Source organism: Sorex araneus, chromosome 1, assembly GCF_027595985.1.
Source record: "Sorex araneus isolate mSorAra2 chromosome 1, mSorAra2.pri, whole genome shotgun sequence".
NCBI classification, from domain to species: domain Eukaryota; kingdom Metazoa; phylum Chordata; class Mammalia; order Eulipotyphla; family Soricidae; genus Sorex; species Sorex araneus.
Genome location: NC_073302.1, coordinates 227882825 through 227896755, shown reverse-complemented (window position 1 = coordinate 227896755; position 13931 = coordinate 227882825). Strand labels below are relative to the sequence as shown.

The following is a 13931-nucleotide window of genomic DNA, read 5'->3' as shown; positions in this document are numbered from 1 at the left end:
GTTTCTTTAATCAGTCATCTGTTCTAGGGCACTTGGATTGTTTTTAGATTTTGGCTATTGTGAACAGTGCTGCAATGAACATATAGGTAAAGATGTCATTTCTACTGTGCTTTTTTGCATCCTCAGGATATGTTCCTAGAAGTGATATTGCGTGGTCATATGGAAGCTCAATTTCTAGTTTTTGAAGTACTGTACATATTGTTTTCCAGAAAGGCTGGACCAGTCGGCATTCCCACCAACAGCAAAAGAACGTCCCTTTTCCCCCACATCCAAGCCAGCACTGATTGTTTGGAGTTGTTTTCTTGCAGTAGGATTGTTTTTCATCCTGTGACTTTGAGTCTGTGTTTGCTCTGACTATTCAGATGTTTTTCTTGTAGGCAGCAGAACGTTTTGTTCAGTTTTTTAATCCATTTTGCTACTCTGGGTCTCTTAATTGGTGCATTTAGACATTTGACATTGAGAGAGATTATCGTCATAGGATTTTGTGCCATCTTTCTGCTGAGATTTTTTGTGGTTGTAGGGGTTTGTCTGTCTTCCAGTAGCCCCCTCAGTCCTTCTTTTAAGGCTGTTTTTGAGTCTATGAAGTTTCTGAGATGTTGTTTATCCATGAAATGGTGTATGGTTCCTTCAAATTTGAGTGAGAGTTCAGCCAATAGAGTATTCTTGGTGAGACCTTCATTTCATTGAGTTTTTTTCACTAAATCCCACCATTGTCTTTGGGCTCGGACAATTTCCTCTGGTAAGTTTGCTGTAAATCTAATGGGTTCACATAAATCTTTGTATGTGATTTCCTTCTTTGACTTTTCTGCTTGCAGTATTATGCAGGCAGTATTATGCAGTAATAATTAAGCAGTAGTATGCAATGCAGTATTATGTCTCTATCTGTGGTATCCATCATTCTGAATATGATATGTGTTGGATTCTTTTTATTAGGGTCTCTTTTAGCTGGTGCCTCTCAAGCTTCTTAAATCTGAATGTCTGCATTCTCCATTTCAGGAAACTTCTCAGCAATGATATACCTAACTGTTGCTACTTCATTGGGGTTGCCTCCCTGTCCTTCTGATACTTTGATAATTCTTTTGTTGTTCCTCTTAAGTTCATCCCCTAGGTCTCTTATTCACCCTGAGCTATTTTGTGTTTTTTTTCCATTATATGTTGTTGCCTGTATGCTTTTTTCAGCTCATCTTCAAGCTCACTGATTCTTCCTTCGGCTGTTGTCATTTTACTGTTGAGGGCGCTCACTCTATTTTAATTTCATCTACTGAATCCTTTACTAGTGACACTTCTGTTTGTAGCTTTCTTATTTCTGCTTTCATTTCTTCCTGTAATTTTACTGGCTATCCATTCCACTGTTTCTTTCATGTCATCCTTTAACTTACTGAATGCCTGTCCCACTGTTTCTTTGAGATCATTAAACATCCTCAACATTTAATCTCTAAATTCTTTATTAGAGAGATTGTATTTGTTGATATTCCCTATTGAGGCGTCTGGCTCTTTTCTTCATCCACTCCTCGTGGTGGAGATTTCCACTGTTTCTTCACGTTGCTGTGGTATTATGGAGGTGAGACCCTTCAGCTCACTATCAGTGTCCTCCTCTTGCTGTGAGAAAGGAGTCTGGATGAGTTCAGCCAATGGTGGTCACCTTTTTCCCCTTCTAGAACACTAACTTCCTCTTTGGTACTCCTCCTTTGTGACTTATGTGAATCCTCTAGTGCAGCTTCAGATACATGTTCTTTAATATTAGACTTGTTCAGTTTCTTCTTTTCACATTTACTTTGGTGAGATTGGATTGGCTAGTGGACTATTGACGTAATATGTTTGTGACAGTCAGACTGTCCTCCTCAGAATTAGGTAATGGAGATTGGGATGTGAGTCCAAAGTGCCAAGAAAGGGGAAAATAACAGCAGCCATGTGAGAAACCGCTGCCTCAGAGGCGATGCCCATTATCGCAGCTGTATCTGTGCGGGAGTAAGCCGTGATGGTGCGTGATCAGGAATAAAGTTCCACCTCTGATGTGGTCCTAAAACTTGCCAGAGAACGCCTCTAGCCTGGGTGCTCGTGGAGGGGGCACCTTGGCTGAGGGCAGGGCAGGGATTCTTGTAGTTCTCTGGGCTGGATTTCTGGGCACACTGCCCTGGAGTGCACACCCACCACCCGGCTGCCTTCTATTTTAAGCCCCATCAAATGTGATGTGCTACTCTTGATATATCAGTGGTGTAAAGTATGAGAGGTCCAGGAATAAATTCACTCATGGGTGAGGCTTGTCTGAGCATGTGGAGAGCGGCTGTGAGAATGGAGGTGGTTGAGTTATGGACAATGTGGCCAAAAATAGAATAGGAAGCTTTCACAATCTGATTTATTTATTTCTTTCAGTTTGGGGGCCACCCCTGGTCATGCTCATGGATTGCTCCTGGCTCTGCACTTAGGGATCTCTCCTGGAGGAATCATTATAATAAAAAGCCAAAATAGTTTGAACATCAATGTGGAGCAGGGAACAAGACTGGCCATTCTAATGTAAGCCCCAGGTTCAAGAGGTTGCTACTTTCCCAACAGCTACACGTCCCATTAGGAAACATGAAGTCATGAAATTTGCATACAAGTGGATCAACATGGAAAGTACCATGTTGAGTGAAATGAGTCAGAAAGGAAGAGACAGACATAGAAAGATTGCACTCATATGTGGAATATAATGTAACTGAGAAGTACAAGTTGGCAACGATGCAACTTCTGGCAGATATCTCTCTGGACTTAGTTACTAAAATACTAAATTACAGAAACCCAAAACTGAGAGGCCGCTAAGTGTGGTCACTCGACCTCATACCTCTTCATCCTCAGCAATGGAAAACAAATTATCTAATGCTTCCTTTTCAGCAGGTCTGACTTTAGGGGAGAGACTCTCCAAACAATAATAGTGAGTTTTGTTCAAATATTGTATGCAATCAAAGTGAAAGTAAAGTGAAATTTATTAGTTACACAGGCGGGGGGGGGCTTAGGGTGGGGGGGCTAGGGGCGTGGGGGGGTTTGGGGTGTGAGGGGGCGGGATGGAGCTATACTGGGATTCTTGGTGGTGGAATATGAGCACTGGTGAAGGGATGGGTATTTGAGCATTGTATAACTGAGATTTAAACCTGAAAACTTTGTAACTTTCCACATGGTGACTCAATAAAAAATTTTAAAAAAAAAACAAAACGCCCAAGCTGTGTCAAATACCCCTGACTTCAGGCTAAATAAAGTTTAATTCTGAAAAAAAAAAAAAAAACCAAGTACCATGTTTATTAGAAAGTGAAATAGAAACATATTTTTAAGTTTTATATGTACTTATTTGAAATATTTGTTGCTGGAGCACTGTATTGTTTTACAGTCTATTTTGTTATTGATGTGCTGTTTTGTTTAAGTTTACTGTGACTGCTGTAACAAATCATCTGTTAGCTCAAACATCAGAAGAAGAAAAAATCTGCACTCCTGGAGGCCAGAAATTTCATATACAGATCACTAGGGACAAAGATGTCAGCCAGGATATATGCCTTCTTTAGAAGGTCTTTAACCTGTATTTTCTGTTAACTTCTGATAACTATCACGAGCCTTGTCTGGTAGTTAATACACTCATGTCTAGGCCTTGAAGATCACATGAACTTCTCTTCTATCTTCATCATTTTCTTCCTCCATTGTGTCAGAACAAGTGTTATTCCATTGACTCACTGATAATTTACCAGATCTCTCCATTGCCAGCCATAGCATCCATTCAATCAAGTTTTTACTAAACAAAGGAACATTTGCATGATTGATGGTCTCTTTGAATGGCCATTATCCAGTCTACACCATGATGTTAACATCTAAAAATATGTGAACGAGGGGGCTAAAACAATAGCACAGTGGGTAGGGCGTTTGCCTTGCACGAGGCTGAACTGGGTTCGATTCCCAGCATCCCATATGGTCCCCTGAGCATCCCCAGGAGCAATTCCTGAGTGCAGAGCCAGGAATAACCCCTGTGCATTGCCAGGTGTGACCCAAAAAGCAAAAAAAAAAAAAAATACGTGAACGAGAACTGTATCTTGTGTGTGTGCATGAATGCTTTTATTTCTTTGTTGGAGCCACACCCGATGGTGCTCAGAGCTTCCTCTTGACTCTGTGCTCAGGAATCACTCTTGGCAGGGCTCAGGGGACCATATGGAGTGCCAGGGAGCCAGCCAGGCCTACTGCGTTGAAGGCAAGGACTCTACCCTCTGTACTATGTGTACAATCACTGTCAATATTTCTTTTAGCCAATTTATGAGACCTCTAGGGCTCTGTGCATTTATAAAGTGTGGAAACCTCTCCAATATGATAGATCCATACAATAGAATATTAATCATAGGAAGTAATGATACACTATAGCACAGATAAACTTTGAAAGCATCAGGGTTTGAAAAAGGCTGTCGAAAAGGTCACATATCTTAAGATCCATGTATGTGAAGGGTTTTGAGAAAGCAAATTCATAAAGACAAAAAGATGAGTATTGCCAGGAACTAGAGGAGAGAAAGAATAGAGAAGTCAATGGATAGTGAAGAGGCTGTTTTTGGAAATATGAAAATGTTATGGATAAAATAATGGTAGTAGTTGCAAAACTAGCAAGTATAGTAAATACCACTGGTTTGTCTTAAATTATGGATCTCACAAAAAATAAGGTGTATTTTAAAAGGTACAAGTTCTCTCTCCTTCACTCATTCCCTAGAAGCACCTAGGAAAATTGGGAATAACTGTTGGACTATGACAGCTTTTTTTCAAACTCTAAGTTATGTAAACATAGTATACCTCACCTTTTTCATTGTAGCAATATAAGACCGTCAGACACTCCCCACTGGGACCCTAATCCCTGTGCTGGCCAAGGTGGACCATATTTTCCCCTTAAGAAATACTAGGAACACTTCACTTCAAAGTCTCTCCCACCGCCCCTCCCCCCAAATAAAAACGAGTCCACCACTCTCAATGCTCTGCAGCTTGCTTTTTGGTTTTCCTTTTTTTTCTTTGCCTGTTTAACACTTGGTAGTTGTTTTGTGGTCACACCACGTGATGCTAGGAGAACCAGGCTGCCTGCCCAAGATCCAGAAGGAGATCCAGAACGAACTCCAGCCCTTTGAGCTCTCTCTGGCCTTGTATGTGACCTACTAATTTTAAACCTATTTTATTTTCCTATTTTTGTTGTTCTTCTGATAAATGGAATGCAATTTTTCACTAAAAAATATTTAAATGTAATTCACCAACTTTTCCATGATGCCCATCTGCTGCCCTGGGCCCAGTCCTTCCCTGTTTCCTTCCCTTTCATCCACCACCCCATAGGTCTCCTAGGACCACCTCTTTCCACCACTGCCTTCCCAGCCTCAAGGAGAGCCGGTCACAACCACTTTGGGAGTGGTGACAGTGTGCATGTCCCAGTTCCGATCCTTCCATGGTCCAGCTATAAACTATATAGCTATAAATGCCATTTATAGTGTTGATTTTTGTGTGAGCTTCAGTTAACATCGGTGTTTGGAGCAGACTGCAAGCACCAGGAACCATGGAAGACCACCGAGTGCCCCCCCCCAAGCTAACATATTTTGAGCTCCCCAGTAGTAATGTCAGGATGCTGTGGTCTGAAAGACACATTGGCCACCTTGGGGAGTTTGCAAATCCATAGAACTTAGTAATATAGACCTCATTGTTGAACCTCACTGGCTAAGTGCCCTGGTAATACTGGCTCTTAGTAGTGTTGGGAAGATAAAGTGAAACGGTGCATCTAGGGTTGCTGAACCATGGGCCCGAGTACATGGTGATTGATCTTTACATGTTCCAAGAGCTGGTCTTCGGGGTTTCTTGCTACAACTGTTCTCTATGCTTGGTCCTTATGAACAGCCACTCCTGAGTAACTCTGAGGGCCATTGACTATTCATCTGTAGGTTCATTCTCCAGTATATGTATTTGCATCCCACATATGGATAGACCACCCACACCTTTTGGAGATGTGTCTCAAATCTCTTTATTTTCCAACGGTGGTCATGAAACATAAAGACAGCCTCTATGAAAGTACTTTTCCTTTTCATTGAATTATCTCATACTCATCCACCTTCTTCAGCCTATTCCAATTTTTTAATTTTAAATAAAAGCCCCTCAATATGCCATTTCTCCCATTATTTTTTGGAGGATACTGGAAATGGGGGTTGTGCTCAGGGCTTATTCCTGCCTCTGTGCTCAAGGATCAAATCTAGTGAAACTCATGGGACAATATGATTCCAAGGATATACCTTGGGTCAGCCTCCTGAAAATGCCCTATTAGGTATACTATTTCTCTGACCCTCCCCCACTCCTCATGGGGCCCATAAAATCTCTCCTCCTAAGGGCTTTAACACCCTGAACTAAGTTTCTCTTTATTAGATACTTGTCTGTTTCCCCTTTGGCCCCTCTCTAACTTCTATTTCTTTCTCATGAATCCTTCAGACCCACCCCCTTCAAATAACAATCACAGTGGAATGCCTCTCAAAATTCAGAATTTTTATTACTAATTTATTAACCTATATGCATCTCTTTATTTTGGTAAAATATATCAGAATAAATGAAATGTGTATGGCATGGCACTTCAAGTGTCTGTCTATGGCAACCATCTGGTACCTAAAGTGGCACCCACCATTCCAGCTACTCACATTACGTAGCCATAGTATTGAGAGATGTCCATCTCTTTTTCTCTTTCAATAAAAAACTGCACTTTCCCCAAAGAGGTGTATTTGGCAGTATTCTCACGCTTCTGCTGAGCCTTCCTCTTCATAACCTCACGCTCTGGTCTTTGCTCTTTGGTGATGGGCTTTGACATTACTGGCTCGGGAACATTGGGCTTTCTCCATGGAATTGGTTGGAAACGGAAGTCTTGGAGTAGAAACTGACTCTGACGTTTGGGTGGAGCCTGGCGCTTGGTCACAGAGACAGGAAGAGGCTTCCACTGGAGAGAAGTGCTATCTGTTGTCTTGTAGGGAGCAGGTCTAGATGTTGCAGGCTGAAGCATAGGACGGCTAGTAGGGTTCAGCAAGCCTGGTTGAGATGGTTTGGTCGAAATGGGCTGAGTTGGTTTGGCAGGACCTGACAAAGATGCAGTAGCCAGCTGGGATGAATTGGTGGCAATTGGCTGAGCTGAGTTGGTAGAGCCAGGCCTGGGAGGGTGAGCTGCAGCTGGACGATGTGAAGCCAGAGACTGTGGTCTCCGAGGAACAGGGCGAGCTCGCGACTTCTCCGTGGTTGGAAAAGGCAAAGGTACCAATTTGACCTTCCCAGGAGGTGGCAGCTCATACTGGGATGGAGACGAGCGTTCTTTAGCACTGTTGCTTGGTTTCTGCGCTCTGACCTGAGTTTCCTCAAGACCTTTTCCATCCTTTGTAGCACCTAGCCAGGGTTTGACAGCTGAGGATGGATGGAAATCTCTGGCTTTCTTTGAGCTACCCAGGACCTGGGAGGAAGAGAACCCAGGCTTTTGATCACTCTTCTTCCCCAGTGTGTGAAACACTTGCACAGACTCCAGCATGCGCATGCTTAGGCAGCTTCGGGGCTTTTTAAAGGCCTCCTGGCACAGCTCAGGTTGACTTATCTTGCGCTTCATCTTGGCAATGGTGGGCTTCACTTCTGCCTTGACCTTGTTCCCTGGCTGCTTATTCTCATCAGCTTTTTTAGAGTTTTCTCTGGCCATTTTTGTCTTCTGCCCATGGCTCTTTGTCTTGCTGATCCTACTGGATGCATCTTTCTGAGGTTTGCTGTTATGTTTGGCCATGGTCACAGGACACCTATCACTGACTGCAGCATTATAAATAATCACTTCTCTCCCTATTAAGCCTTCTGGGTCTTTTGGTGTGATTTTGGCTTTGGGTTCTCCCTCAAGAGACTCAGAAGCCTTATTCTTCCGGAAGTTCTTCCGGATTGGGTGGGAGATACCCTCAGTGCTACTTGAGTTTTCTTGCACCTGATTCAGAGTGATGGTATCTGCGGTGTTATTTACCTGCATATCTTTGCATTGATCAAGGTCTTTTAAGCGATCAAAGAGCTGGGGAAGACATATATCTTCCACCAGTGTAATAATGTCTGCAAAACTACCACCAGATTCAATCCCACTTTCAAATGTTCCTGGATTCTCAAAAAATAGACCATTCGTTTCCTGACCAGTAGTTTTAGTACAAGGCTGTTGCTCTTGACTGAGAGGATCAATGCAGTCCAGGAGCTGGTGGATATCAGGGGTTTCTAAAGGGCACAGTGGAGGATCTTGGTTTTCTGTTGAGATCTGGATCTGATAAGTATCCAGAGACTTTGAAAGCCCAATTTTCATCTCATCCAAATCTGTTTGTTCCTGAGTTGGAACAGGGGGTAGTGCCAGTTTATTTTGTGCTGGATCTACTACGGGGACATCTGGGGGCTCTGGTGGTGGGTTACTCTCAAGTATTTGAACCCCACTACTGCAAGATGTGGGTAATTCTGAAGTTGTCAGACAAAATATCTGATCTGAAGGTTGCAATGCCAGAGAAGTCTCCATCCCCAGATAATTCATCACTACAAAGAAACCAAGAAAGAAATCAGTCCCCCGTAAACGAGATACTCTCTCTACACAACTAGTGGTGCCACAATCGTGCACCTGCCAGCAATGGGCAAGGCATTGTTACTGGCTCTTCTAAGGATCATGGACATGGCCCTGTACTAGAAGATTGGAGGTAAATGTTGTAGTTCTTATTGTTGGTCATGTGGTGCCATTGTTTTCTTTGTATTTTCTTTATATTTGAAGAGTTTCTGTGTAAGCCATACTTATAAAGAAGAGACTTGGGACAGAGGACTAGTGCAGTTGGTAAAGCACCTGCCCTGCACACAGCTGACCTCAGTTTGATTCACAGCATCACATATGAACCCCTGAGCACCTTCAACAGTAATCCCTGAGCGTACAGCCAGGTGCAAGCCCAGAGCACTGTGTGCTGTGACCCACATTCTGCCTCCCCCAAACGAAAGATTTTTTTCAAACTAGAGATTGAAACTCTATCAAATTATATACAGAGATTAGCATAATATAGTCAATTTCCTTACTTTCTTGAAACAAAAAATAGACAGTTCATATCATGGAATAGAAGAAAGAATGAAGCACCACTTCCTCATGAAGCCTGTGCTCAAGTAGAGATTCTAGGTTTGATAACTTTGGACAGGATCTCTGAATACAGTGTGTATTCAGAATCTTGTACATTAAAGTAAGGGAAAGTTAATGTGGTTTCATCACAATAAGAGTTCTTAAATGTCTTCAGAAATCACAAAAACAATAGTTTAAGAAATGGAGTTTATTGTTACTGTGCTGATACTGGGGAACTGATCAACTATAAAAATGTGGCATTCCTTGTTATGCTCCTGAAGTTTTCTTATATGAGACCTAGGTGGCTTTTATACTATGATACCTTCCAATCTGCATTAGGAGCTCTGATGTCAAGTGTGAAAATAAGGTGCTGTAAAGTGAGTGAGGGGAGTTTAAACTTAAACTGAGTTTATTTAACTTCAGGTTTCATAAATTAAAAAATCTCAGTGTATTAAACTCAAATGCCACCTGTCCATAGACAGTATCCCACTTGAATATTTGACCCCAATTATTGAATGCCAGATTTCCCTTCTCTCCGTTTTACTCACCTTGATAACTCGATTCTGTGATGGGTTGAGCAGACACAGAGTAGTAGATTCCAGGGGTGGAGGCTGGTGTTTGGTTCTTTGGGGACTGGACCTCCTTTAGAACCATAATTATTTCTGGAGATGCGTTGCTGTAAGGTTGGAGGGCAGAGCCCCTACCTCCTCTGTATGTCATGGAGCCATAGGATTGCAGGCAGGGATCTAGTTCTCCAGAAAGGAGAGGTCCTTGGGTGCCCTGATGATAGTAATACACCTGGCTTCCTTCCTGGTAGGGAAGTGACAGGTTATAACTCTGATTTGGAACCTGAGATAGTGTCCCCTCAATAAGACTTGCAGAAAGTGATGGGTACAGAGACACTGTGTTGTTGGTATCTAAGGTTTTCTCATAGTGAGCTGCCATAGAAATGGAAGAGACAGCAGTGTCTTGGTCAAGGACAGTCACAGTAAAGTCTTCGATGGAATACTTTTCAGCACTTCCTGCAATATCCCACTCCAAAACACTCGGGTAGGAAGCAGCTGAAGCGGACATCTGGCTCTGGCCAGACACTCCAGACAGCATTGTTCTGCTAGAATGTTGGTCAAGATAGGCACTACCCATCAGTGGTTGGAAAGAGGTGCCAGAGACTGAGGGCAGGGGCCAAGCAGAACTACCAGCTGGAGCAGATACTCTGGAGTAGTTGCAGACCCTTCCCGTTAGGGAAGCTACATTGTTCACCACGGGAAGGGGAAGCTGCAGAGAATGTGCAGTTCCCAATACAGATGGATTTTGAATATTTTCTGTAAGGAACAAGAGGGTGATGAAAAAATCTGTGAGACTGATAATCTACAATGTTTGAGAGGAACAAAATTAACTGAAAGTTTTAGGTATAGAGAAGCTTCTAATACCAACAGTCAAGTAAGTTACCATAAAAGTCCAACAATTTTTGGTGGTTGAAGGGCTGGAACATTTTGGCATTTTGTGTATTTGGCACCATGCTTCCAAAGTGAAAACAGGCTATAGAAGACTCTGGTGATGTTTGTACATGGATTTCTTGCTTACAGCTAGTTTCTCCTTGCCCTAGCACTACCTGCAGTTTGCTCTCCTATTGAACTCAGATGTTATTTCCTAGAATTGAGGCATTTTAAAACTACAAAGTCCTAAGAGAATGACTAACATTTTATTGGAGAAGAAAGAAATCTGAGGCCCAGAGATGGCATAGAGACTTGTTCAAGTTTTGTCATTATTTTTATTGGGAGTGTGGTGGGGTGGAGTTTGGACCAATACTGGCAGTGATCTTGGGCTATTCCTGGCTCTGTACTCGGGAGTGACCCCTTGTAGTGCTCAGGAGACTGGATGCAGTGACAGAGATCCAACTGGATTGGCTGTGTACAAGGCAAGTTCAATCTCTCTGTCTCTTATGTATTACCAGGTTACAGAACCTAAGCATGTGGACTTTCTTGCCAGGATTCTGCCTGGATCACTACAAGGCCAGAAACTAGATTATTATAGGCATCTGGGGTCATTACAACTATTACCATTGTAATCTTCAGGTTTTCATTTTGCTTGTGCAATTCATATCTATTACCTACGGTTCACATATGACTTAATCTACTTGATGAATTGAAGGTTAGCAACTGTACCCTGGTTTCTGATCCTACTTCAAAAATGAGTACTTTATTTTTTCTCAAGAAGTACTTTTTGGAAGGAAGACTGTTATTTAAATTCTGAGTCTCAAGTTGCTTTCCTGCAAAGTAGTTACTTACAACTCTAATTAAAAATAATATGCATACATAAATAAAATTTGTCTATTTTATGTGATTTACTTGGGAGGAAGTAAAGAGATAAAGAAAAAATCATGAAAAGTATATATCACAGAACTGAAAAAGAAGTATATAGATATTAATGAAATATGGACTGTGTAGCGAACAGCATAGTATGGTAAGTGATTGAGAGCAGACCCAAGAGTAAGCCCTGAACAATAGTGGATGTAGTCCTCAAACAAAACCAAGGTAAACAGTACAATAAGTTTATTAATAAATTGTTTCATGTATACAATATAAAAGAAGTATTCTATTTTAGCAAAAACTACAGCCAAAAAATGCAATAGAAGATAATTTTTGAGTGTACACCTTACCATTCCATTAAACAGAAAAAATTTACCAGTAACTTACAAAACAAGCAGAAAATATAATAAATGTGATTACATTTGGTAACCAAAATATGTTTTAAATGAGTAAGAAGCAGAAAGAAATATTACAATTATAAGAAAATGATATTATTATTCTTATTCATACCTCTGAATATTAACCATCAAACAACAGGTATTAAATATAGGTATTAAATATATATCAAACAACAGGTATTAAATTCAGTGATTTACTGAAATTGTATGCTACACAAGAAGCAGAAAAGACCATTTAAAAAATGGTCACAGAAATTTGAAATTTATTTTCAAAACCTCAATTACAAGTATTTTTATCAACCAGGAAAATGTAATTCCCAAAATTTAAGAAATGATAACCAAAATCCAATTTAACTACTTTTAATGTAGGAAAAATCAGACTCCACAAAACTGAAATAAATGTGTACTTAGACATGTGAGATTTGACTTTTCTATTTCTTCATAGGATCTAAAAACAGATGTCGATTGTTATCAAAATGTTGTCATGTTAGGAAGAAACTAGATGACAAGCTGCCTTAACCTGGAACCTACTTACCACACAAAAGAATCAATTCTCCTGATTCAAGTTAGAAGATATAGTTTTTTTATTTTAACAGGCAGAGCATACACGTAACTTACAAACTAGAATGAAATAAAAACATTGACGATTCTGTTTCTTCTACCCCCCCTAGATAACCAGTTATGTTTAGGAAGTATCATTTCTGAAGATTGTTTACATTCAAAACTGCCAAGTGCCAACTGTGTCCTAGAGACAATAAGAAAAGAAACCACCAACATAGCTTTTTGATAAACTGTTTTTCCTACTGGTACTCTACTCAAGACATAGTATATTTTCTAGTCCTAGTATTTATTAAAGTAAATTGCTTTGACTTGCTCCCAACATATTTAACTATATTCTTTCTGTTTTGATTTGAAATATTTGGTTCTTTCCAACATTCTATCACAAACTGTTTTTCCTTCCTTGATAATTTCCCTCCATAATCTCTATTTCCTATTTTATTCTACCTCATATTTTCTTCTACTTCTTGGCTTCTGTTGGTCAATGCTTGTTGAAAATGACCCTAAACTTCCTTACCTTTGAGTACTTGCCTCCCTACCGCTCAGCACTTCGCACCTTCCCCACAATCGAGTTTTTATTATCACCTAGTTTAGATAGAAAACTCAAAGACACATGATAATTACTTTTGAATAGCACTAAATTTAAAATACTAAATTATAAATACAAGTCGAGAGACCATTACAGATAAAACATCCTGGTATATATTAGGTTTCCTACAGAACCTACACTTTCTGTATTTGTCAAAATACTGTCTCTGATTTACTTTTTATCATGGATATCATGTAAAAATCACTATTGAAAGAGAAGGAAACACAGAGAATGAACACTCATATATAAACATGCATTTGAGGTTGTAAGTATGTATAAAATATAGTGTAATAAATGAGGAAAAACACTTTGTATGTGAGAGAAAGGAAGTAAATATCTAAAATCAGAGCAAATGTGACAGTCAAGCTAAACTAAGGCTTATAAAATTCTAGTTGAATACTTTCTTCTATTATTACATGATGTTTTTCCTTAACTACTAAGTTTGAGGATAAGAAATCTAATGAAAAGCTTTGAAAAGTATTATTCCTTACCTGACATGATCAGAGAAGAGGAAATATCAACAATAGGTATATGAGAAGAGGAGATAATATGAGAGTACATCTTAACACTTAAGTGGAAGTCCACAAGTGTCCAGTACAGATGACTGGTCACTGGTGATTGGTCATTGGTTACTGGTCACTTGCGATGATCCAAACTTGTTTACAAACAACTGCTGGGAACCCCAAGATTCTACCAGGTGGTGGTAGGTTTGGTGGGAGAATGATGTCATAAAGCAGGCAGTTGGAAAGTAGAGGCTAGCCAATAAGAAGGTCAGATTCCCAAGAGGAAGCCTGGATTGGATAGAGAGAGGTAGAATTAAGCAGGCTAGGGAGATGAAATCTTACAAGATAGTTATAATAGTTTCACCTTCCTCAGACTCTTATGTTAGGGAAATACTCCTATTATACTAATGAGCTTATGTATTTCATTAATAAATCAACAAAGTTACTAGGTAATCATTTATATTGCCTGCTAACAAGTAA

General features: G+C 40.4%; 1 protein-coding gene across 1 annotated transcript; it reads right to left on the bottom strand.

Moving 5' to 3' along the window:
- Positions 1-6649: 6649 nt before the first annotated feature.
- LOC101557048 (uncharacterized protein C2orf78) lies at positions 6650-13509 on the bottom strand. Its single transcript, XM_004604621.2, has 3 exons — positions 13440-13509; positions 9643-10416; positions 6650-8535 (listed from the first exon to the last, which is right to left on the bottom strand). Exons 1-3 carry the CDS (start codon positions 13507-13509, stop codon positions 6650-6652), a joined length of 2730 nt encoding a protein of 909 aa, XP_004604678.2.
- Between the last annotated feature and the right edge of the window lie 422 nt (positions 13510-13931).